Here is a 26,744-nt window from a genome sequence, read left to right on the forward strand (position 1 = left end):
GGATCCCATCACATAATCCACTGTACTACTGCCGCCTCCCACTGGAAAGCAAGTCGACCCACCTGAATCTGGCCACTGAGTCATCCTGTTATAAATAACGAGATGGTGTCGGGCCCCAAGCTCCAGCAAATGTTGCCCATATCCAGTGCTGTCAGCTCCTCCATCAGCGGAGATCTGAGTGGTCCCTGTATCCTCTGTAGCTAGCGGCTCTAGTCTCAAGGGATCCTCAAAGTCATAGATCTCGCACTGTCTGCTCTGAGTCCGTGCATTGAAGTCCCCCATCAAGAAGACTTCTCCCAGTGTCGAATAGTGTAAGATCTCCTCAGATAAGACAGAGTATGGAGACTCACTAGCCTCTCCTCCACCCGGCTCCTCGGTGGTGGCAAACCGCGACCCCTTCGGAGGAAAGTAGCAAAGGGCGATATAAATCCATCTGGTCTCCGATAGGCGTAAGCTAATCCACATGTATCTCGCCTCCGAGTCTTGTGCTACGACTCGAACATGCTCATGTAACCCATGTCTGAAAAGCACTGCAATACCTCCTGAACCTCGGGAGGTGGCCTGTCTCATCCCCTGTCGGTGAGCTGACTCCCACTGATAACCCTCAACCCGTGGTAAGCCCCTCTCCGGGCTCTCATGTGTCTCTATCATCAAGATGATATCCCGGCCCACCATCACCTCCTCAAGTCTCCCTGGATGTGTCCATAGGACTCCATTACAATTCAAGATTGCTATGTGTATCTCTTTGTCTTCATGTTGTTTCCTCCGTGTCTCATAGGCCAGTTGGCGCTATTCGACCCTCTTCCCATCAATGTAGATGTGACCATCCCTATAATGTGCCTTCTTCCCTTCTTTGCGTGCCGCCTTGATCTTCGGCATGCATAATCTTCTGTGCTCCAGTTGCATCCATGTGAGGTCATCATCGAAGTAGATGGGGTCCCCTGGCAAGCTTCTCAAGATAGCCCGTCTTCTCATAAAGCTCATCCTACTCTCCTCGTCCGGGAACTGTAGCACTAAGGCCTTGCCTTTGGTGGAGTCCTTTGGGATTGTCCTCCATACTCTAGTGAATGGGAGCGGTTCATCCTCCTTTAGTCCTAGCTTGGTACATAGGTTCCGCCCGTCAATCTCGGGCGTGGAGGTAGTGCTCTCTTGTATCCCTGTGACTCGGATGTTGAGGCGCCGGATCCGTCGCATCTTCTCTTCATCAAGAGTAGACTGCATCACGTGTACATCTTCTTGTACCTCCTTCTTGATGTTCTTCTTCATCACTTGTACATCTTCTTGCACCTCCTTTTTGATGTTCTTCTTCATCATTTCTACCCATCCTTCGCGGGCCGCCTCCATTTTGTGAGGGTTTTGGTGATCTCTTCTTTGATTGCCTCTTTGTCCACCTCAAGAGTCTCTCCTTCCTCCCGTGGACGATCGCGTAAGGATGCCACTTCACCCTTCAAAAGGTTGATTTCCTCCTGCATGGCGAGCTTTTCCTTCTCCCACTCCTCTTGCATGGTAAGCTTCTCTTCCTTCCATATTTCCGCTTCGGCCTCCAGCTTCCCCATGCGCGTCAATAAGTCCTTCTTGATGGCGGTGATGGTACTGTCCAATGTCTTCTTCTGGTCCTTGATAAGATCCCTAAGGATATAATCAAGCTGGCTGATTTTGTCATCTACAAACCCTCCCATTGTAGAGGGAGGAAATGTTTGAAAGGAGCAGGTAAATATGTGGGAGAGAAAGAGAAGAAATGGATGAAATAGGGTGGGGGGGTTCAAGTCCCCATTATGTTGCTGCCTTGGGGGCCTGAGCAAGGGTGGGGGGAAAGGGCGCGAAGCGAATCAGTGACAAAGAGGCCTGACGAGAGAGACGGGCTACACACAGAGGGGGCAAATGCAAGCGAACAGTGACAGAGATGCCTGACGAGAGAGAGGGGCTACACACAGAGGGGGCGAATGCAGGTGAACAGGTGCGATGGAGAGAGAGAGAGACGGGCTACACAAGCAATGGAGGGTAGGCCAGCACAGTGCGAGCTGGGCAATGCCAGGCGCAACAAAGCAAGCATGCGCAGCGTGAGCAGGGCAGCTCGGGCGGGTGGGTACGAATAGGCGCAGCACAGTGTGGACAAGGCAGCATCAGGCACAGCACAACAAGGGTACGCAGCGCGAGCACGGCGGCACAAGCCTATGGGTACGAACAGAGGGAGACCACCAGCGCGTAGCGCGAGCAGGGAGGGGGGGCTTGCGCGACATCATGCCATGGACCACCACCGCGTAGCGTGAGAAAGAGATGGAAAGGAAACACATGTGAGAACCTACTCTCAATATCATCACCAAAAGGAATACATGTCCCGAGCAAGAGGAGAGAACCTCGTATGTGAGGGACTGCAACTAGGCAAGCAATGAATATGTGAGGGAGGCATGCCAGCTATATATACACCTATATGTAGGCAGCCGCCTGGAGCAAAAAGTACCTCCATGATTGGGAAAAATACCCAGAACCATAAATGGGAAATAAATATGGGTAAAATATATGTGTGGGGTGACCAGCCCCTCTGACTAACATGATCAGTCCTAGAGGCTAAAATAGGACACCAAATAAGAAGCCAGCAAGTAGGGGATGATGTCTAACACCCCCTCTCAGCACCGGATGTTGAGCAAACTCCAAGAAGCCAAAGACGCCGTCCTCCATCAAAGATGAAAGACTGCAAAAACAAGTACCAAGAAAGCTCCACAAGCAATCTCCTCAGTAACTCAGCTACAAAAGCAACGGAACAAGCTCCTAGGTACACCGCTCCTCTGGAAGAAAACAACCATATAGGCTGCGACGTGTTGCTCCAAATAATGGTTCCAAACCCAAGTGTAAGGACACTCCCCGAAGTCGAATGTCGTGTATCCAGTCTGGAGAAGGTATGAAAAACCTCAAAACCAACCAAGATCAGATCCTGTATATAATCAATCCTGGGAGAAGCAAACTGCTCCTCATTGGAACCCTCAAAAGAAATAGAGTCAATCTGCTCCAACTCTGTACAAAGAGTAGCTAAATGCTGTACAAAAGCATCCTCTAAAAAGGTCGGCATCGCAAGATGTAAAGACTGAAGAAAAGATGGGATCCATCTGCTCAAACTCCATAACATGAGTTGCCCAAAGCTGTACATAAGTACACACCACTGAGGTGGGCATCGCAAGATGAAAGGACTCCACATCCCCCTCTGAAAAAAAATATCGTCAGACTCATATAAGCCCAACTTGATTCTGATCCAAATCCAAAAAACTCTTGAAGTACCACTGTGTCCCAGGCACGGTTAGCAACCACAGATCCAAAGCATCCCATGCTGGGGATAAAGGCACAATGTGCTATCCCTTGTATAAGTGGTACTTATAATGCCATGTCATCACCTTATCTATTCTTTGTATAAAAGGCAATAAGGGAAGTCACACTCGGAGACTTTTGCTTCCCACAAAACTCGTGCTCTCTCTTTTGCTCTCTCACCCTTCTCCCTCTCCCTCTTGCTTCCGCTCATTGATCCCATCAATTGGTATCAGAGCCTCCCTACCCACCAGCTCCTCCTCGTTCCCTAGCCTCCCCTCGCACTGTGTGACCTTTCCATCGCGGGAAGCCACTTGTTCTTGCTGCCCACACAGTCCAGCCACTCTCCCTCGCTGCCCCCAGCTGTTTCGCGGAGTTTCATCGCGGGAATCACTTCTACTCTCATGCTCCTAGCTGCAGACACCTTTTGGGTGAGTGTACTTGCTGTTTTTCAACATTTTTTGACTGTTTTTTGGGCTGTAGCAAGCAACGAAATACAACGAGAAAGTGGTCAAGGACACTTTCCAGTTGGAGCTCTTGGTATTGCTACACCTCCTACAACAGGGCGACTGCATTTGCATCATTTTTCGTCAGATTTGGTGCAGTTTAAGCTCGGCGACATTTTTTCAGCCACACAGGAGCTGAATTTCGCCTGTCATTTTGGGGGTTTTCCTCTAGTTTTTTGCACTAAATCTGGTCGCCTACACCTGTAGAGGAATCGTGCCAAGTTTGGTTGGATTTTGCCTGCCCGTTGCGAAGTTCTTGCTGTTTTTCAGTTTCCAGCCACAGGGCAAGTTGCAGATCTGTGGATTTCACACATTCTACTGCTGATTTGACATCATAAAAGTGGTCGCCTACTTGAAGGGACACTGTCTGCCAAGTTTGGTTGACTTTCGCCTTCGTGGTGCTGAAATATCATCACTTTTAGGGTTCAGCCTATCAAAAAGTGACACGTGGCAGTGGATAAGGCTGAAGAAATTTGGGGCTTTTGCAATTTTATGCATTGGAAGGCTTGCTCTTGCACATTGAAGCAAGAAATTTTCAGTTTGGGACACATTGGAAGAGGGAATCTCAAAGAATTCATAATATTCCAAGAATATTCCAGGAGCTTGATGCCAGAGGTTATGCCTTTGTGAAGCAGCGCTTGGTGCACTTGGATGCATTGACATTGTTGCAAAAGTGGTGCTGATTTGCTTTATGCTTGGATTGTGCACATTTGTGGTAGTCAAAGTTTTGACTTTTGACCTCAGAAATTGGGGCTTTTGGTGCACAACTGCTCAGCAACTTTTTGTGACACTGGAATAGTGTCTTGGATGCCAATTTGGATGCTTTTGTGTTGAGAAAAACAAGAATATTGTTTGCTGCAGATTTATGACTGTTTTTACTGTCATTTTGGGACAGTTTCTCTGAGTTTTGGATGCCTCTATCTCTGTCACAAGTTGGGACAGATTTTTGAGTGAGTTGCACTCAGTTTTGCAGGCATATTTGGCTCAGTTTTGGAGTCATAGTGGTGCAGGAAATTTATTACAGTTTTGGGACTGTTTATGCATTCAAAGGTGGAAGGTATATTGGTTGCAAGTTCTCTCCTGTAGAGGACAGATTTTGGTTGCTATTTTATTTGGCTTTTGCTGTTTTTTATTTGCTCAGACATGGCTTCAAGTGGGAGTGAAGGTGGTTCACTTCTTAACATCAAGAAGTTGGAAGGAGCACACAACTTTGCCATTTGGCAAAAGCAGTGCTATAATGTGCTTCTTCAAAAGCACCAAACCCGTCCTATCAAGGAAAAGGGGGTGAAGCCAGATAATATATCAGATGATGATTGGGAAAGTGTTGATGAATTGGCACATTCCACAATTATGCTTTCTATTTCAGATGTGCTCTTGTTCAATGTTGAGAATGAGGACACTGCATGGGATATGTGGAGAAGGTTGGAAGATTTGTATGCTCAACAAAGTGCAGCAAGCAAGGTTTATTGGCTCAAGAAGCTCATGGATCTCAGGATGAAGGAGGGCATGACTATGAGTGTGCACCTAAATGAGTTTAACTCTATCATCAAGCAGTTGGCAAATCAGAAATTCAACATTGATGATGAGTTTAAAGCAACATTTTTGCTTTGTACTCTTCCTGAAAGTTGGGATATTTTCAGGACAACTTTGAGCAATTCAAATCCTATTCTTGTGTATGCAGATGTTGAGAGCCAGCTCCTCATGGAAGAGATGAATAGGAAGAACAATGCTTCAAGTAAGTCTTCCACTGCCCTTAACACAAGGGGAAGACCTCAGTATAGAGGTAATGACAGCCAAAGGAACAAATCCCGTAGTAAGTCACGTCCTAAGAAGGACATTGAATGCTTTCATTGTGGAAAGAAGGGGCACATGAAGAAAGATTCCTTCAAGTGGAAAAAGGAGCAAAAGAAGGGCAGCAACAACAATCAAGATGCCAAAAATAACAAAGGCAAGCAACGTGCAGAGAGCAGTAACAGTGGTGTGAAGATTGAAGAGATAAATGCAGTCACTCATGAGAGTGAGGATGACATTCTTTTTGTTTCATCACTTGATGCACATGCTTTGATCACTGATTATGATAGTGATATGACCACTTGGATTATTGATTCGGGTGCTTCTTTCCATGTGACACCACACAGGGAGTGGTTTTGCTCATATAATGGTGGTTCACAGGGTGTTGTGCATCTTGGAAAGAAACTTGTATTTGCTGATAGCACACATTTTATGCTTCATGATGTTAGGCATATGCCAAAGCTGAAAAAGAACTTGGTTAGTACTGGCCTCAAGGCCACGATTCTATTTGGGTTGTGGTAACAAAAATGGCTAGATTTTTACCGACCCAGAAGACTATTACAGCTATGCAATTAGCACGGCAGTTTATCGAGCAATTGTTTAGACTGTACGGCTTACCGCCGCAGGACATAGTCAGCGATAGGGACTCTAAGTTTACGAATGATTTTTGGAAACTTGTTTTTGAGAAGTTGGAAACAACTTTGAATTTGAGTTCCTCAGATCATCCTCAATCTGATGGCCAGACTGAAAGAGTGAATCAGATTTTGGAGGATATGCTTCGAGCATATGTATCCAAAAGACATAGTTCATGGGAGGATTATCTTCCTATGTTAGAATTTGCATCTAACAGTACTAAGCAGACGAGTACACGGTTTAGTCCTTTCATGCTTATGTATGGTTTTCAACCTAGATCACCTGTTAAATTACAGTAGGATTCTCACGGCTTCAACATGATGCAACACGTAATTTTTTGCAAGATATGCAGGAAATGTTACAAGTTGCGAAGGAATCTATTAGAGGTGCTCAAGACCGAGACAAGTTTTATTCTAATAGACATCGTTCACCCAGAGAATTCTCTGACGGAATGATGGTGTATTTGCGAGTTCCGAAAGATTCCGAGTTTTTATATAAAGGTCGATCTCCGAAATTATCCCCTAGATATTGCGGACCATTTCGTGTTACACAACGGATTGGTTCAATTGCATATGAATTGGATTTGCCTTCTCATGTGAAAGTTCATCCTATATTTCATGTCAGTAGACTTAAGGAAGTACTGGGTGGTGCAGATCAATTAGTTACTCCTCAAGAAATTATAGATGTCGAGAACATGACATTTGTTCCACACGAACCTGAAAAGATTCTTGGATTTCGTGAAAGAAGATTGCGTAATACGCTTATCACGGAATACAAGATCAAGTGGAAGGATCGTGTTGAGGAGGACGCTACATGGGAGACATTGACTCCTCTTCAGAGAGATTACCCTGGCTTTTTAGTGAGGTCAGGAGTGAGCTCTTAGAGGAAGGGGAGTATGTCATGTGCACAGTGTGTCTCTACCGTGTGCTACACGCATGCAAGACTAGTTTCGAGGCTTGGGGAAGCTTGGAACTAGGCAGGCTGATTGACGAGCTGAGTTAGGGAAATACTAACGGGCGGGCACCCAAGTATGGACGGGCGGGCACTGAGTTAGGGAAATACTAACGGGCGGGCACCCAAGTATGGACGGGCGGGCACCCAAGTGTGGACGCCCGATGACCGGCCAAGAGCCTATAAAAGGGTGGCCAAGGTTAGTTATTGGGATATAGAGAGTCGCGCGAGTTTGTGAGAGCTCTATGGTCTTGGAGGCTGGATCTAGTGCAGACGTGCACCTGCTTTATGCAACCGAGGCCGGCAACAATCTCGAGGCCCGCGAGGGTAGCTTCGTGGCGGTATGGGACGTCACGAGGAGGAGATTGGTCGGTATGTCAACCTAGTTAGCTCAGCTCGTGGCTCGGTGGGGACAGCCAAGACTGTGGGCTTGCCCACGGCTGTCATGGTTGGGAGGTGAGTCAGGCCTGCACCCCCCTTGCTTGTTTGTTTGTTCGTTTGTTTGCAAGATTCGAGTCGCGAACCAAGAACGATCACGAGGAGATCCGAGGGGATTTGACAAGCTCGGTCTAAGTATAAAGCCATCCTCAATGGTGCGGAAAAGATACTCTCTATAGAAAGCCATCTTCGTCCCTAACTCCTGTGAGGGCTCTAGCCATGTCCTCCTAGTGTCCAACTGAATGAGGTCCTGTCTGATGACTCTACTAATCTCAGAATGTGTCAAGGTGAGAGAGGGTGCCTCTAGAGAGTACCGGAAGGGTGGAAGTCTGTCTAAGCTGAACCCGTGGAGCTCAAAACAGGATGCTATCTGCGCATACCAACATGAAGTTTCTCCCTCCATGGCTAGCTGATGAGAGGACTCTAAAGCAAGTCGTGCATACCGGTGTCGGGGAAGCTCCCAGGTGCTATGAATGAAGGACACTGATCTGGCAAGAACCTCGACTACGATCGGTGGTGCTCCCATCTCGGTTCGGATAATCTCATGGGGTACCGAGGCCTTAGCCCGAATCATCCTGGAGATCATGGACACAAGTGGTCTCTCCATCCATCGTATGTGCGTCCTGATCGACTGTGACGATCTAGGCTAGGCCCCCAGATCTGTACTCCATATAGCATAGCCGATGTGACCAGCGTGTCAAAAAGCCACGGTTTAGTGCGTGGCTCCTGAAACTGTACCTGTGAGCACATCCTCTCTAGACCTCATATCCTCTAGTCAATCTGGCCTCTGCTGCCCCCCTCGTGGAAAATGTGGGCCCCGTGAACACCACTCCAAGATATGTGTTTGAGTCAACATACTCCACTGTCTCCTGCCCATATGTGAAAATAGGCACTGATCTCAAGACCCACTGAGCTGTAGTGTTAAACCAACCTTGGTCTTACCAAGGTTAACTGAGAGCCCACTGTCCTGTGCATAAGCATGTAAAGTATCCAAGTGCCTCTGCATACCCTCTGGTGAGTCTGCTATAAGCACAATATCATCAGCATATAAGAGCAGAGGTATCCAAGTGCCAGCCAACTGAGCTCCTCTGTCCCCTCGTGTCCCAATATAATCAGAGATCTCATCAATGTATAGTCCAAATAGAGTCGGAGAGAGCGGGCAGCCCTGTTTCACCCCTATAGTGGAGTGTACTGGCTGCCCAACTACTGTCTCATAAAGTGCCATAATACCCTGAATGAGCTCACATGGAACCCCCAAGTCTTGCAGCCTGCGCATCAGTCTAGCTCTGGGCACTGTGTCAAAGGCCTTGCGGAAATCCACAGCCATAGTAGATCCTCCTCCCATGTGCTCTGCCCTCCTCAATGATAGCCCTGAGGGTAAAGATATGATCCAAAGTAGAGAATCTCCTCCTGAAACCGGCCTGTCCCTGAGCTCGGACCCTTTGTCTCTCTGCCCATATGCTCAACTCATGCTCAAGAGTAGAGGCATATAGCTTGGCCAGCAAGTGACCAATCATAATGGTGCGGTAGTTAGTCGGCAGGCTCGGATATCCAGACTTGAGTACCGGCACAATCGTGGAAGTACTCCAAGTCCCAGGAAACCCCTCACACATGGCTCTATTAAACATGAGAGCTAGCAAGTCTGCAATCATATCTCTAGCATGTATGAAATGCTCAGCTACAATGCCCTCATGATCCTGTGCCCTCCCTGTATGCAATCTGTTGATGGTCCTCCTCACCATCTCTACTGTGAAGAAGGTAGAAGTGGGTGGACAAGGCTCTGGAGGGTTCGGTAGTGGTGGCTGCTCTGGTACTGTGTAGAGGGAGGCTGCATACTCGCCCCATGTATCTGGAGAGGTAATGGCCGGAGGCGGGGGGTGCACTCTAAGCAATCTCAAGGCCTCCCGAGAATCCTGACTCAAAAACAACTGCTAGATGTCTCTCTCCAGCCGAACTAAGAATGCTCTCTTCTTTCGCCGAATGAGGGATCGGAAGATGATGCGTGACTCCTGTGGCCACCTCTCGCTGTAGCCGGGCTCTGAGCTCCCTACAGTCATCATCATACCAACTATTTTGGGGCATGCTCCCAAGACGTGGTCGTACTGTGCGCTGCGTGTGTGGGAAGGCCGTCACTACAGCTGTATGTAAAGCCTCTGTCAGGATCTGTGTGAACTCTGCTAATGGCCTCTGTGGATCCTCTGCACTCAACAAGCGGTAGATCTATGCGGTGTATACTCCATCAGTCTCTCTACAGAAGGTATATCTCGGGTGATAGAAGGACTGCCCAACCTGGCGTGTACTGTAGTGGAAATCCACCGTAAAGGAGAGAAGTGCATGATCCACCGCAACTCCGATGGGCCTGGGGCCAATTGCAAAATCCTGGATACTCGGGATGAAGGTTGGCGAGGCTAAAACATAATCCACTGTGCTGGCCCCATGTCTGTGTGGAAAGCAAGTAAAGCCACTGGCAAGTGGATACCCCTCTAGGCCATTTAAAATGGCCAGCCCATGTGCAGTCCCCATCTCCAAGAGGTATCTCCCATACTCAGTACACTCCACCTCATCCTGTGATCTCCGGGTCAAACACATCTCCTCCACACATCTCTCTCTCAACATCTCCTCCAAAGTGTCAAAGAGGGAGGTCTGGTACTGAGCCGTTCGAGCATTAAAGTCCCCAAGTATGATAACATCTCCCTCCCTGGAGAACTCCCATATGTCCTCATCTAGAATCATATATGGAGATTGCCCCTTGGGCGCTGCATGATGAGATGTGCTGGGTGGAAAGTAACATATAGCAATGTATAGGGGTCTACCTCTGCCCTCACTCTGACCCACATGTGCCTCGCGCTCTCATCACGGCCCATAACATGGATGAGTGGCTGAAGCTCCTCTCTAAAAAGAACTGCAACTCCTCCGGATCCGCGACCACCATGCTTCGAACAGGCCTCCTGTCTACAAGTCGTCTCCCATCTGTATCCCGCCACTCTCGGTAAAAGATATATTAAGCGTCTAATAAAGACCCAACGGGCCTATGAGACCAAAGTGGTACAAAAATGTCCATGGCATATCTCATCATGGAATGGAAAATAAAATAGAATGAAAACATAAATATAGCTATCTCACTGGGGTGATACAAAACTGTCCATGGAAACTCGTCATGGAATACTAAGAACATAAAAACATGGGAGCAACATAGCTCCGAGTACATGGTATACCACTCTCCAAAATTTCAAGCATGGGGTTGACGAGTATGGCCGAGAGGTCTCCCTCAACTATGTCACGTGGAAAGGTAGCTCGATGGTGGTGGAGCATGTCTTGGATCTGGAGCTGATGAGGTGATCGTGGCCGACAGGGGGGTCGAGGGCGTCAGGCACGTTGGAGTGCAGAGGCTCGGTCCGAGGTAACTCCTCTCGGGCGGGGTAGGTCCAGAGCAGCTCGTGGAGGGTCCACAAGATCCACTATGTCGATGTCCTCCGAGTCTGGAAGAAACTGGTGATGGTTGGCTGCCGAGGGAGGGGGCGGGGTGGCTGGGGCTTGTGTCTCAAGAAGGTGTCCCTGTGTCTGCGGAGCTCAAGCAGGAAGAGGCCCAAGAAACGCTGGTCCTGGAAGTCAATGATCTTGGAGAGTGGACCGAATCCCTCACGAAATAGACAGTGAAACCTCCCGCGGCTCTCATAGTATACTGGGCAGCGGCATATGTAATGCTCCTCCGTCTCAACCTTTGTGTGGCATAGTCGTCAGATCCTCTCCTCCGGGTGTCCGTACAAGCTTCCCGGCTCTGAAGATGAGCTCAACTCTACCTGTCTCCACTCTAAGGCGGTGGGAAGAAACCCATATCTGGCCAATCGCAATCCGCATGGCATGGGACATGTGAACACTCAAGTAGCCCGGCTGCTGGATGAATCCATCCTCAGTGAGTGTGAGGAAGCGGTCTCTGTAAAAGTGCATCTTCGTGCAGAGCTCCGCGGGTGTGATCGCATCAATCACATGGATCCCCACAAGTACCCGAGACTTGCCTTGGAGTCCTCCAGACAGCTAGCACTTGGGCACTCTGGAGTATGGTATGCACTAGTTTCCACTTGGTTCTCAATATATGGGCTTTGCATGGACCGCCTACCCCCCCTTCAGTACAGTTTGGACTCCCCTTTTTTCCGGTTGTCTCATGAGGATACCAACCGGGTTATCCGGTCAGATCTTCTTAGCCTCTACACACATTGCACATGGATCACACCCCCAGAGCTCCCCACGAAGATGCACTTTTACAGAGACCACTTCCTCACTCACTCAGGATGGATTCATCCAGCAGCCGGGCTACTTGAGTGTTCACATGTCCCATGCCATGCAGATTGCGATTGGCCAGATACGAGTTTCTTCCCACCGCCTTAGAGTGGAGACACGTAGAGCTCAGCGCATCTTCAAAGCCGGGAAGCTCGTATGGACACCCAGAGAGGAGAGGATTTGCCGACTATGCCACACAGAGGTCGAGACAGAGGAGCATTACATATGCCGCTGCCTAGTATACTATGAGATCCGCAGGAGGTTTCATTGTCTATTTCGTGAGGGATTCGGTCCACTCTCTAGGATCATTGACTTCCGAGACCAGCGTTGCTTGGGCCTCTTCCTGCTTGAGCTCCGCAGACACAGGGACACCTTCTTGAGACATAGGCCCCAGCCACCCCGCCCCCTCCCTCGGCAACCAACCATCACCAGTTTCTTCCGGACCCAGGAGGTGGAGGACACCGACATAGTCACAGTTGCATAGAAATGCGTTTCGTACAGGTTCGAAACGTACGAAACGTTTCGTCCTGTACGAAACGTTTCGTACTGTACGAAACGCGTTTTTTTCATCATGCATATTTTAAAAACCTAAAAAACAAATCATTTCGTACGGCGCACTTTCGTTCACGTTTCCCAGTGGCGGCCGCCTGTGACTTCGCCGATTTGTGTGCCAACCTGCCATCGCTCGTGTCAGCCCGCCTGCTCCTTGGTGTCCTTAAGCCTTGTGGAGGTCTTCCAAAGGGGTAATGTCATGTTTTGCTTTATGTTGGTTTTCTCTGCACAACTCACAAAGCAGCACACTTTTTTCTCTTCCATCAATATTTATGGCATATCTTCCACGGTCCACCCTTGCTCTATTGAGGCCTAACTTCTAAGGCTATCTACCTTCTCTTCCCCTTGCTCTATTGTTGGCCAAGATGACAGTTAAAATCATGAATCATATAATGAGATTAGTTTATGTTCTGTGTCGCACTTGCAGGGCCAACAATCTGCATTTATCCCCACCTTGTAGGATGCCTCGAACAGGTGATTCTCTTTGGAACAATGTCACCTTCGAGTCTAGATATGGTGGCTCGGGCTCCGGAAAGTGGAAATGCAACTTTTGTGCTGATAAGCACCATGGCAGTGTCACTAGGCTGAAGGCACATTTGTCACAAACAAAGGGTTTTGGCATTGGGCTACACGATCTTCTCGAGAGGCTAGTACTAGTGGTGCACCTGCACCTCTAGAGGATGAGGCATTTGAGGACTCGCTACCGGCAGTAACCTTGAGAGTGAGGCTGCAGAGGCAGAAGATGCAGATGAGGATGAGCATGAGGATGAGGATGCAGATAGTAGCTAGCAACTGCCAGTATCATTTTATTTGGACATGTTATTTAGTTTGAACTTTGGACATGTTATTTATTTTGATCTTGGATTTTGAGTCATGACTCATCACCCACGTGGTGATCCTTTTGATTTCTGTTTAGTCATCAGTGATCACCCACGTGATTTGTGATATCATCATATCTTACATGTATTTTGTTTTTATTGAAATGAATTCAATGTGGTCTCTTATAAGTTATGTCAACAGTTTTTTCTTTTGTATATTTCAAGTTAAAAGTATACATGCTTTTTCTATTTTGTATGAAACTTTTTTGAACCCGTTTCTTACCTTTTATGAAACGTTTCAAAACGTATGAAACCCGTTTCATACCTGCCATTTCAGAAACGCCTGGCAACACTGGACATAGTGGATCTTGTGGACCCTCCACGAGCTGCTCTGGACCTACCCCACCCGTGAGGAGTTACCTCGGACCGAGCGTCTACACTCCAACGTGCCCGACGCCCTCGACCCCCCGTTGGCCACGATCACCTCATCAGCTCCAGATCCAGGACATGCTCCACTACCATCGAGCTACCCTTCCACATGACATAGTTGAGGGAGACCTCTCGGCCATGCTCATCAACCCCATGCTTGACATTTTGGAGAGTGGTATACCATCTACTCGGAGCTGATGTTGCTCCCATGTTTTTATGTTCTTAGTAGTCCATGACGAGTTTCCATGGACAGTTTTGTATCACCCCAGTGAGATAGCTATATTTATGATTTCATTCTATTTTATTTTCCATTCCATGATGAGATATGCCATGGATGGTCTTTAGTAGACTCTCTCTCTCTCTCTCTCTCTCTCTCTCTCTCTCCATTCCAGGTACTCCGATTTGTCTCATAGGCCGAGTTCGGTCTTTTGGAAGACGTTAATAAAATCTTTCTTTCTTTCTTTCTTTCTCTCTCTCTCTCTCTCTCTCTCCATTCCATGATGAGATATGCCATGGACATTATTGTATCGCTTTGGTCTCGTAGGCCCATTGGGTCTTTAGCAGACGCTTAATATATCTTTCTTTCTTTCTTTCTCTCTCTTCTCTTTTATCAAATACACCTTTTTCTGGCAGTTGTATCAGGCCACTAGTTCCTCTTTGGCCACATGTTATAGCTAGTTATTTTTCAGTTTATGCTTTTCATTTTCTACTCGGGACATTTAGTTTCCTTGAGTTTTGGATGTATTGGTACTTTTGTCTCATAGGCCACATGTGAACCAATGCCTATAGTATTGAAAGAGGGTGTGAAGCCAGTATTTCAGAAGTTGAGAAGAATAAATAGAGAGCTATTGCCCGTGTTGAGAGAAGAGTTGAGTAAATTATTAAAGGCACGATTAATTTATCTAGTAGATCACTCAGATTGGGCAAATCCAGTGGTCATTACTCCAAAGCATACAGGTGGATGGAGAGTCTGTATTGATTACAAGCCTCTAAATGCTGCAACAAAAAGCAATCACTATCCTCTGCCATTCATTGATGATATTTTAGACAGGGTGGCTGGGTGCGAGAGGTATAGTGTATGCGATGGCTTCTCTAGGTATTTTCAGATTTCAATTGCTGAGAAAGACCAAGCTAAAACCACTATCATTACACCGTGGGGTTGCTATTGTTATCGAGTAGTACCATTTGGCTTGAAAAATGTGCCCTCATGGTATCAGAGGAATACTGATAGAGTACTTGCACCTCTTACAGATGATTTTGTGAGAGCTTTTTTGGATGATATATGTATATATAGCTCTCAAAAGGAGCATGGCGATAAATTGGAGCAAGTATTTTCTAAAATGGATGATGCAGGTGGACAGTTGAATCCTAAAAAGTGTCATTTAGGATGTTCAAAAGTGAAGCTGTTGGGTCATATGATATCTCAAAAAGTGTCATTTAGGATGTTCAAAAGTGAATCTGTTGGGTCATATGATATCTCAAAATGGAATTGAACCTGATCCAGAGAAAATAAAAGCTCTTATCTTATTATCTGCACCATCAACATCCAGGCTGCAGACTTTTGTCCAGAAGGTAAAGTATATGGCGAGATTTATTCATTTAGTATCTCAATTGCTTTATCCTCTTCAACAGGCCATGAAGAAAGAACCGTTGCAATGGAATGAAGAATGCGAGGAAGTGTTTGAGAAAGTGAAGGAGGTATTGGGAGGTATTTCCAGTGTAAGAGCCCCAGATTTCTCCCAGGTCTTTTATGTGAATCCATCTTTTGGTCTGGATGTGGTTGGAGCAATTTTAATGCAGACAGGAGATGAGTCCAGATACATGAAACCTGTATATTACGCAAGTAGAGTGAAGACGGAAGCAGAAAGGAAATATACGGAGGCTGAATTGGTTTTGTCAAGTTTGGTATATGCCTGCAGGAAGTTCAGGTCATATCTCCTGACAAGACCATTTGTGGTTCTGACGAACTATACTCTTCTCCCTCGGTTGGTGAATGGTACTTCGCTCTCAAAAGGTATGATGCGATGGTTGGTGGAGCTTCAAGAATATGATTTCTCATTTTTAATTGAAGATACTTGCAAGGCAACTCTGGCAGATCTTCTGACGTATAAGGAAGGCCCGATCCTGGTGAAGGAAGTGGATTCAAAGATAGAAAGAGAGGAACAAATTATCATTCCCGAAGCTCATGTCTTGATCTTTGATGGTTCGTATAAGAGTAGTATACATCAGGCCACCGAGGGTCATATAATCCAAGATTCAAAAGGCGGGCTGATTCTAAAAGATGGAATACGTCTGAAAGCCGGAAGTAATAATGAAGCTGAATACGCAGCGTTGTTTAAGGGACTGCAGGCTGCTCTATGTTAGAAGTCATCTCCTGTCCACTTTTATACACCAGGGCCTTTGTTGTGGGTGTGCCCGCCCTTATGAGGTGTTTTCCCATTTTTTCCCCACTCTCCGTATTTTTCCCCTATTTTTTCCCATTTTTCTGAGGCTTGGGAGGGCTGCCAGATGATGCCGGGAGCACCCCAGTGCTGGCCGACTGGATCTTCATCAGTCGTGGGCTTCAGGGCTGCTGGCTGACTGCCTTTTACCAGTCGTGGGCATCAGATAGCTGGCCGACTGCATTTATGCAGTCGTGGACCTCTTTCTTCAGTCGTGGACACTTTTAGTGCTGGCCGACTGCCCTTCCAGGGAGGTATATATAGGTCCTCAGCCCCCATGCCTTATTTGTATCATTCCTCGGGATCTTCTTGTGTATATAGAGCAGAGTTACACGCCTACATCTCTCTCTCTCTTGTGCTGTTTTTCTGCCTACGTTTTTGCTCGTGTTCCCAGATTTGGTCATCATCTCCGCTGCATATTCTGACATGGTATCAGAGCCCTAGGCTCTAGATAGGTCTTGGGATTTGTGTGAACAAGAGGGGGCTGTTTTGTGGCTGATTGGTGGACTGTTTTGGACTGTTCGGGAAGAGGAGAAGCAAGAGGAAGGCGGGCTGATTTGCTGGACAGCCACTTGCAGGTATCAGTTCTTCTTTGTTCCCACCCACCCACCCTTTTCAGAGTACATCCCCGCTATGGCAGATCTGTTAGAGATGGCCGAGAGACATGTGAAGATCCCGACACTCCCCACGTTTCCGGTGGACCGGCAGTTGGACGGGAGCAACTACGGCATACGGAAGGTGATGATGGAATCCGTTCTGGAGTCCTATGATCTCGCCGATTTCGTCGTTGTTGGTGTTCCACGGCCGGAAGTAGAGGAAGGGGAGTTACCGTCAACCCGAAAGGACCGGGAGGCCCAGACGCAGATGTGGGATCGCGTCAACGCCAAGGTCCGTTCGTTTATTTTCCTCAACTGCACACCACAGGTAATCAATCATGTAAAGCACATGACGCTGGCCAGAGGTATATGGCAGCATTTGGCCTCACTTTACAACAGGGTATCACCCATGAAGAGGATTTCCTTGGAAGTACAGATGCGGGTTATGAGCCCTGCAAAGTCGTCGACGATGCGGGAGCATATTAACAAGCTGCAAGCTCTTCAGCAGGAAGTTCTTCAGGCTGGGAAGGAGATATCGTCAGAGGACATGGCCATAACGTTGCTGTCACATTTGCCCTCTTCGTACTCAGCATTTTACTCTTCTTTGATTACCAGTGGCAGGCTCAGCACCATCACGTGGGAGGAGCTTGTGCCCATGGTCCTGGACCAGGAGGAACGATTCACGAACCCTCCTCAGGGTGGAGGTTCGGAGGCCTTTACTGGCCAACGGTCGAAAGGCCGTAACTCGGGCAAAGGGAAGGCTTCATCGGAGAAGTCTTCTGAGAAGATGTCCGACGCTGACCGCGAGAAACTGAAGGCAAAGAGGACCTGTAATGATTGTGGCGAGAAAGGCCACTACTGGAGGCAGTGTCCCAAGCGGAAGACCGAGAAGGGTGAAGACTCCTCAGCAATCATGAAGACTCCGGCTTTTGTGCACCTGGAGGTGATGGACACCGATGCTTCATTTTCTTCAGGCAGGGAGGAGATTGGAGGATTCTCCGCAACGGATACTCGGGAGTGGATTCTCGATAGTGGTGCTTCCAGGCACATGACTCCTTCCCGTTCCAGTTTACAGGATCTCTGCAGGTTTTCTGGTCATATTCTTACTGGGGATACGTCCACTATCCTAGTTCACAGTGAGGGCAGGATGGAGATAGTTCCCGATGGCAGAGGGGGGAAGCATTCCTCCCAGGTGTTGTATGTTCCGGCACTTGGTTTTCATCTGTTGTCAGTGCATCAGGTTTGTAAGACTGGCGTACGGGTGGAGTTTGATGAGCATTTTGTTGCTCTCCGAGACAAAGCAACAGGCCAAGTGGTTTGGGAAGGTGGAGTGGAGAATGGAGTCTACAGGCTTTCAGCACTCTCTCTCCCAGGTCCTCAAGATTGTGATGAGTGGCAGTGTGGTAATAGCTACTCAGGTGTGGATACGCTGCAGGTGCGGGCTTTCCGGGACCAGATGGTGGATAGCTTGCCAGTAGATGGCAGCAGTTGGCAGGAACTTTCCAGTACTGATGTTGGTAGTTCTTGTGTTCGTGAGTCAGAGGAAGCTGAACAGGTCACTTATGCTCTGATGTCTCGTAGTATTCGGGACATAGAACTTCCAGTAGTTGAGGATGTTCTTTCCACGGGGACCTTTCGGAAAGCCAGGCAGGTGGCAAGTGCTTACTTGCAGAAGGAGGTGGTTTCTCCAGGCTTTGTGGTTTCGGATTCAGAGGGGGTGGTTGACAGGTTTCATCAGGTTTCCAGGACTTGCTTGTGCACCGTAACAGGTGTTGATCCTTGTGAGCAGTGTGATGTCTCTGTGACTCAGAAGCTGTATGGTTCATTGATCTGGTTGATGGACACCGGATTGGACGGGAGCTTCCTGATGAGGCGGTTGAGCTCATGGTTGCAGATGTCTCTTTGTGAGGCAGGATCGCGTTTCCTGTGGTTTCTGCGGCATGCGAAGGATCATAGACTCTTGTACACAGGAGGGGGATTGTTGGATGGAGTCCGACTCCGCGGATGGAGTGACTCAGTTTGGGGAGGAGATTCAGACACGAGGGGATCTACGTATGGCCCAGGAGCAGTTTTACGGAGCAGGAGGAGGTTGCATGGCAGGTTTGGGCTTCCACTGGAGGAACCCATGGTCATCCAGAGGCACTTTGTTCGTGAACAGATCGTTGCTGATGACATCTTGCTGGAGTTCTGTTCGACGGAGGACAGTACGGTGGACCTCTTCACGAAGTCGCTCTCAGGATTTGCTCAGGCGGCACCCCAGCTCCCAGTGGTTGGTTTCACAGCCAGGAGCTGAGAGGGGGTGTTAGAAGTCATCTCCTGTCCAGTTTTATACACCAGGGCCTTTGTTGTGGGTGTGCCCGCCCTTATGAGGTGTTTTCCCATTTTTTCCCCACTCTCCGTATTTTTCCCCTATTTTTTCCCATTTTTCTGAGGCTTGGGAGGGCTGCCAGATGATGCCGGGAGCACCCCAGTGCTGGCCGACTGGATCTTCATCAGTCGTGGGCTTCAGGGCTGCTGGCCGACTGCCTTTTACCAGTCGTGGGCATCAGATAGCTGGCCGACTGCATTTATGCAGTCGTGGACCTCTTTCTTCAGTCGTGGACACTTTTAGTGCTGGCCGACTGCCCTTCCAGGGAGGTATATATAGGTCCTCAGCCCCCATGCCTTATTTGTATCATTCCTCGGGATCTTCTTGTGTATATAGAGCAAAGTTACATGCCTACATCTCTCTCTCTCTCGTGCTGTTTTTCTGCCTGCGTTTTTGCTCTTGTGTTCCCAGATTTGGTCATCATCTCCGCTGCGTATTCTGACACTCTAAAACAGAAAATTCAAAAGCTAATTATAAAAGGAGATTCCCTGTTAGTAGTAAAGCAGGTCTTGGGTAGTTGGCAGGCGAAGAATCCGAAACTAAAAGGATGTCTGGCCGATGTTAGAAGGCTGCTCCGTCAATTTACAGCGTGGAGTATTCAACATGTGCGGCGGGAGGACAATCATACTGCACATGAGTTAGCCTAGGAGGTAATTGATCAAGACCCAGTAATTGCAAAAATTGAAGAGCCATTATACAGGGGAAGAGAATACCTGTCTAAAGTGGTGGATTACTTACTCTCAAGTCGCTTGCCTGAGGAGCTCAAAAAAGGCCAAAAGTATCATTTTATCAGGAAGAGTAAGCATTATGTCATGATTGGGGATGAATTATACATGCAAGGAGCTGATCAAGTATTGAGAAGAATTCCTTGGAGGGAAGAAATATATCATATTCTATCTTCAAATCATGAGGGAGCTTGTGGAGGTCATTATGCATTTAAGATCACTTTGCAAAAGATATTACTGGAGGGTTATGTATGGCCTTCCATTCAGAAGGATATTCAACACTGGTGCAGGTCTTGCCATGAGTGCCAGAGAATGGGGAAAAGAATCTTAAAAATGGAACCGAGAAATATCATGCTGGTATATGACATTTTTGAGAGGTGGGGGGTGGATGCAATTGGACCATTTCCCAAGACGGCCAGAGGGAAGTGTTATATGCTTACTGCGGTGGATTACCTATCAAAATGGAAAGAAGTAAAGGCGGTGACGAGAGTAGATAGCAAGGAAGTGGCTGATTTTGTGTATGGACATATATGCTCCAGATTTGGTATTCCTCTGGAGTTATTGTCAGACAACGGTCCTGAATTTCGAGGAGAGGTAGTTGACCACTTATGCAAAAGACTAAACATCAACCACAAGTATGTCACTCCTTATCACCCTCAATGCAATGGTTTGAATGAAAAATTCAATGGTGAATTTAAGTTGATGATGACTAAAATGACAAAAAGTCTTGTCAAAAATTGGGATGTAGAGATGAATCGTGTATTATGGGCATACAGAGTTGCGGTGAAATCTGGCACACAATTCTCACCATTTCATTTAGTTTATGGGAAAGAAGCACTCATGCCTATTGATGTAGAAATTCCAGCTTTGAAGTTTCTGGTTGAAGAAGGATATGAACCTATCAATTGTTACAAAGAAAGATTGTTGGCTTTGCAAACAGTCCAATTAGACAGAGAACTAGCTTTTGACCATTATGCCACTATGCAATTGAAAAGACAAGAGAAAGAGAATGAGGAGGTGAAGCAAAAAGAAATTGAAGAAGGTGATCTGGTTCTCAGGTATAATAGCAAGCTGGATAGTACATTTCATACTGCATTCCAGACAAAGTGGGAAGGTCCATACAAGTTGAGAAAAAGTTTGATAATGGAAGCTATCAACTTACTGATTTAAATGGAAAGAAGCATAAAAGAAGAGTGAATGGTCTGCAATTAAAGAAATATTTTGCTCGGTTGATGTTAGCCTTGAAGGAAAAAGATCGGGAAGCTTATGAGGCATGTCAGGAGGCTGTGAAGAGTACAGAGGAAGATCTGAATATCACATCTCTGTTTGTACAACTGCTGGACATGAATGTCTCAGCGGAAATAGGGGGTTGCTAAATATGTGTGGACAAAAACAGAGACCGATGATGTGTATATACTGTGCAGAATACTAAGAGCTTCAGAAATATGTAATCAGTTTGAGTCAGTTTTGAGTTTTGGTTGAGATAAAATTCAATGTACAGGAGAGAGAAAGTAAAGAGAGAAAATAAAAAAGTTTTGGCACAATTTCCAAGGTTTTTGAGGAGGAATTAAGGTACCCTGTGACATGGATGGTGGGCTGTGACTGGACACCTGTGTGTCAGTAGAAGCTTGATTTGGAATAGGTGGCAGGCAGGCAGGCCGATGCCAAGTGTCAACATAGGAAGGCTCAAGAAGCCTCCTGGAGAACTCGCCCATTGGGGGAGCCTGCGAGAGCCAATTGGGCAGTTTTTGCGTGGAGATGGAGTAGGCGCCTGTTTTTTTTGAGTTTGGAGGAGCTGTGAAGCTGTGGATGCAGAGGAGACCGACTATGGAGCTTGCTACGGATGCCCGGAGAGAGCAGAGGTTCCTGAATTTGCTGAGAGGAGGCCGCGGGAAGTAAGAGAGAGCCAGGTATTGCATTTCCATCGCAAGGAACAGGTGACTTTCGAAGATCCCAGCAAGAGACCAGGAGAAGAAGGGCGACCAGCTTGGGGGCCACGCTGGAGGTTTTCGAGAGCAGAAAAGGAGAGAAGCCTTGGAGGCTGAGGACTTGCTCGATGGACGTTGATAATGTGTTGCTACTGAGAAGATGCGCATGAGGATGGGTTACTGACGAATTGCTCAGGAGCCGTGGGGTTGGTGCTGCTTGGTGACTGAAAGAAGAAGAGAACCCTTGGAGAAAGGCTGACAGACTTGCTGCATGCTGTGGCTAGTGTGTCGAGTTTAATGTGAAGAGGAAACAAGAAGCAGCAGTATGGGCTGTCCAAAAATATAGAGGAGAAGCTACACGAGGAGGTTTTTGTCAAGAAGCTTACTGGAATTTGTGATTTTCAGACCTGTTTTGGGTGTTTCAGTTTGCTGTAATTTTGTGGAAGTGTTTCCGAGGTGTTACAAGCCCGAAGCAATAAGAAAAGAGGTGAATTCTGAACTGAATAGTTGGCTGCAGCAAAACAGCAACAGAAGGAGTTGAACTGGAAGAGTTTTGTGAAGTTTGTTTGCAGTCACATGCAATACAGTGGACTGTTTTGAGGCTGAATTGTCTAGCTCTGTTGTAGCAAAGGAGACACAGTGTTGTAAGGGTTTTTTTTGGGGCTGTTTGTGTTGTAATAGTTTGCTGTCCTGAAAATACAGTTTTGTAAATTTAAAGAAAAGCTTTGAGGATAGCCACTTCAGATATGTATCTTGTCCTGGAGTTTGGTCCGGATATCGGAGAACTGTACTTTGAAGATGGTTCTATGTTTGAGGTCGTTTATTCTGAGAGTGATGCAGGGTACTGGTCAGTCATAGTTCATATCACTGAGGGGGAGTGGGCTGATTATGAATGGGTGTTAGATGATGATGGTTCTGAGGATGTAATGGATGTACAACTCTGTAAAGACGAAGACTTGAATTGAAATAATGTTTTGTACATACTCTTGGGTCTGGTGTTCTGGGTGTGTTTGTATCAATGTGTGGAAGTGTGACACCCTATAAAGGCATATATAGCTATACCGCTTCCGTGTCATCAACGTTAATATAACATTTCATTTCTGCACACACAGTTTAGGCGGAAGATGTGTGCAAGGAACTTCAGAGAGCCGTTATTAGAGAACACCTAGGCATCCTCATGATACATGAACCAGATCCCTTGGAGAGTTTTTGTGTACTACCAACTTAACATGATCCCTAAATTTTAGGAGATCCTTGAAGTCTAGGAACTATAATCTACGAGCTCAGTAAAGTTTAGAAGAAATGGGTTGTAATAACATCCAAGTCGGTGTGTTTTCAAACTGTTGTCACCACATGATTACTTCACTCATGAAGTAGAATTCCTGCAATTGGTATGGGAATAGCCTTCACACTGTTCTCTGCATTTTACATTAGTGGCCTGACAACTCATAGACAATGCAAAAGTGTTTTCTTCCGGAAGATCCCCCTTGGCCACCCTGAAAATCAGCATCCCCAGCCAATAGCACAGAGGCTTTGCATTGCGCATTTGCTTAGTGGCTTATGCTCAGACCCACCTTTCTGGCACCACAGGGCAGGTCCTGGTGGGCTCGTCTAAAGACACCACCTACCTGGTGGTCACTGTAGCGGCTTCAAGCAACAGCCAAGCATAAGCAGGCACCCGCTGCCTCTGAAGCCTGCCTATGTGGTTGGTGGACAATCTGTTCCTTACAATACAACAGATAGGCAGGTGATACAGCTCAAACGTTCCTAAAAGAAGCCCACAAATCACCAGATTGCCAGGAAAAAAGCAGCAGAACATAATCAAAACAGGGTAGAGTTGAAGTGAAAACTTGAGCTTGAATTGAAAGACATCATAAATTCCTATTTAAGGCTTATGGTGAAAACCTCATGTACACCAGCACTCACCCTCGGCCTGAATGTAAAAACCGTGTAGTGAAAGCCAAATACTACAGCTCGGGCTGGCAAGGCGCAAACAAACGAGGTAATGCACTCAGCTCCTGATACCAAGTTTATCAAAATCCACCTGGAAAGAAACGACTTTACTCTGTTACCTGCATTTATGATGAAGTTCATCAGATGAAATACTTTCTGGGTTGTCCAGCCATATTCTGGGACTCGCAACTCAATTCGAATGAGCTGTATCTGAAGTGCAACGCAATGAAAAATCAGCATGTTAGTGACTAATCATGACATTAATCATAGGTAAAGTAGTTTGTTCTCTACACATAGGCTAGAAGCTACAACAGATTGTCTGCAGTCAGGAAGTGTACCTTTTGTAATGTTTTTTCCATGAGATCATGTGGAGCAGGTCTACTCGTATATCAGACACTATTGAAACTAAGGAGTGTGCTTGGAGAACTTGTATGTACCAGATCACTGTTCAGACTGTCTGAAACAGGCACTTCATCCAAAGCACAGCCGAAGTCCATAGAAAGCCCTTGAATACCATCTTCGAACGAACATACACATAAAAGACCAATCAAAGGGGTTTCTCACAAGCCCACCACCCAACCATAGCTCCATCCGAAGCACCCCCAATCCTAAGGCTAGACGTACATTGACCACCCACATCGCCCAAATACCCACATCCCATACCACTGGAGTGTTTGGCTAGAGCTTGGTTATGGTCTGGTCTGGATCCTAATTTCCTGGGAAGCTTCCCAAGTAGAGATACAATGCTTTTGCAGCCCGTGGGTCGGCTGTCCACAACCACCCACACCCCAACCCCCTTCCCCAAATCCCTCTACTTTATCGCCAGGGCATGCTTTTGCTCTCGACTCTTGAGAAGGAGAAGCTTGAGCAGGCTCACAAGATGTCAGTGGCGTGACCAAGAGCGGCAACAAAAGGTAACTAAAAATCTGCAAGAGAGCAAGCGGCTAAAGACAATACACAATGACAGGAGGAGCACAACCATTTATCTCACCCTTGACGACACCAGCTTCCCTCGACGACACCAGCTTCTTCGCGTTCATGGAGCGAAAGAGGTGACCTTTAGTAAGTATGACGGTAAAATCGATCCTTCTGCCTTGCGTTCTTGATTATATCAATTTGAGGCTTATTTTTTTATATTAGAAGAACGGGTAACATAAAGGTAGTTTTGGCTAACTGTCATTTGATAGGAGACGCCATTGTTTGGTTGAATGATTGGTCCAAGTCCCACACCAGGCTTGGTGTTGCAGATTACAAATGGGAAGAGTTCATCACCGACCTGAAACAGCAGAGGATGAGTTCGTGGATTTGCACAAAATAATTCACAACCCATTTTCCAATTTCCCAACAAAGTCACTCGTAACCAGGCAAATCTGACTTGGACAAGAAAGAGCAATTCCTTTTTTGGGCTAGACATAAACATCCAGAGGGAGGTGCGGATTTTTAAGCCTGTGCACTTTGAGTCTGCACTCACTTGCATAGAGTGCTAAGATGTGGAAAGCCCAAGACCATTCAGCCCCAAGCACCCAAGGTGTCAGATGCAAGTGCAAAGAGCCGGAACAAGAACTAGACCACGCCCACACAATAGCAACCGTAGGCAAGGCTTTCGAAGCCTTGGGCTCTAAGTTCACCCCTGACCAAAAAGCCCAAGTAAGCACAACGGGTGCATACTTGGACGACACTAAGGCCCAATATCAGCGCGAGGGTCATCGTTTTTGGTGCCACAGTGGGGCATGCCTCATGGACTTGCCCCAAGAAACTCCCGACTGCGACCCAAGTAGTGGTTGCAGAGCCCAAACCCAAACTAGTAGTCTCTCCCAACCAACCCAATGGTTAGTATCATTATGGTGGGGAAGATAGTCAGACTCATAGGAGGGAACAAGAGCTGGGAGCTCAGTAGGAGGGCAGAAGATGGGAACTCCACAAGTGGTAGAACCCCCGCAGAAGGAAAACTCCAAGAACCATGACAATCCAAATGAGCGGATTCTAGGAACGGAAGGACAGCTCATGAAGTTTCATGGCACTTTTGAGTGGCCACCCAGTGGTGGTCTTGTTTCTCTATGGCCGTAGCGAGGACGTCATTTCTGAGTGGCTTGCCCACCAAGCTCACTTGGATTTGACACCAGTAGACAGGATAGTCACCGGATTTAGCGACAGAATGAGTCTACAGGTCAAGAATGTTGCCTAGAGTGCAACATTGGTACTCCCACAGGTGGAATTTACACGTGATTTCATATTCACACCCTTGGTTGGTGAAGACATGATTTTGGGTGTAAAGTGGTTATGACAGTACAAACGCCATGACTACTTGTGGATCACAAAGACGCGATAGTCATCTGAGGTGAACCAGTTACTGCTCCGAAGTCTATTTATTGTCTCTAGTGTACACGTTAGTCCAAATATTGAGGTTGACATTGTTGGTTCCCTGTGTTATTGAGATTTCTCGAATCATGCACAGGCAATACCACTGTTACATGCAGCGTAGAGGAAGCCTTCTTGATCATGAGAAGTGGTGTGAATTGCTGATTATGGTAAGAGCAAGATTTTGGGAGGGGGGGGTTGCACAGAGAGAGAGAGAGAGAGAGAGAGAGAGAGAGAGAGAGAGAGAGAGTCGTATTAACGTCTTCAAAAGGCCAAAATGACCTATGAGACCAAAAGGTTGCATCATATCCATGAGGTACATCATCCTGGGTACAAAATAGTAATAAAGAAAGATAACAAAAATCTAGAACTATAAAATCTGATCTAGGTACATGAGCAGAGAGCTCTCGTATCACCCTAATACATCCCTCATGGGCCGCTGTGACATGTTGCTCAAGGTGGTAAAACTGAGCTGGCGCGAGGTCTTGCGATGATGGGAGATGATGGCCCACATCCTCCTGTGGTGGCGTGGCCGTGGACGAGGGCCATGGGGTCTGGGGCGTCGAGCTCTGCATAACTCAGTGGCTCTGTCGAGTGTCACACCTCTCAGCCGAGCTCATGCACTAGCCTGTGGTTTGGGTATGATGGGTGGATTGGCCCTCGAAGTGTTGGTATGGAAGAA

General features: G+C 47.1%; 1 protein-coding gene across 3 annotated transcripts in view; it reads right to left on the reverse strand.

Moving 5' to 3' along the window:
• The window catches only part of LOC147626018 (tobamovirus multiplication protein 1-like), a 63,113-nt gene that overhangs the window by 21,651 nt on the left and 14,718 nt on the right, over window positions 1-26,744 (reverse strand). For 2 of the 3 annotated variants that reach the window (XM_086817586.1, XM_086817585.1), the window contains exons 2-3: window positions 23,824-23,914; window positions 23,678-23,730 (exon numbers count right to left, since the gene is read on the reverse strand). In XM_086817586.1, the coding sequence (XP_086673712.1) occupies window positions 23,678-23,730; window positions 23,824-23,914 (144 nt within the window). Of the gene's footprint in view, window positions 1-23,677; window positions 23,731-23,823; window positions 23,915-24,042; window positions 24,981-26,744 lie in introns of all 3 variants that reach the window. The other variant, XM_086817587.1, reaches the window with a different exon arrangement.

This window comes from Cibotium barometz, chromosome 23, assembly GCF_041138505.1.
Source record: "Cibotium barometz isolate CiBa-2024 chromosome 23, ASM4113850v1, whole genome shotgun sequence".
NCBI lineage: Eukaryota > Viridiplantae > Streptophyta > Polypodiopsida > Cyatheales > Cibotiaceae > Cibotium > Cibotium barometz.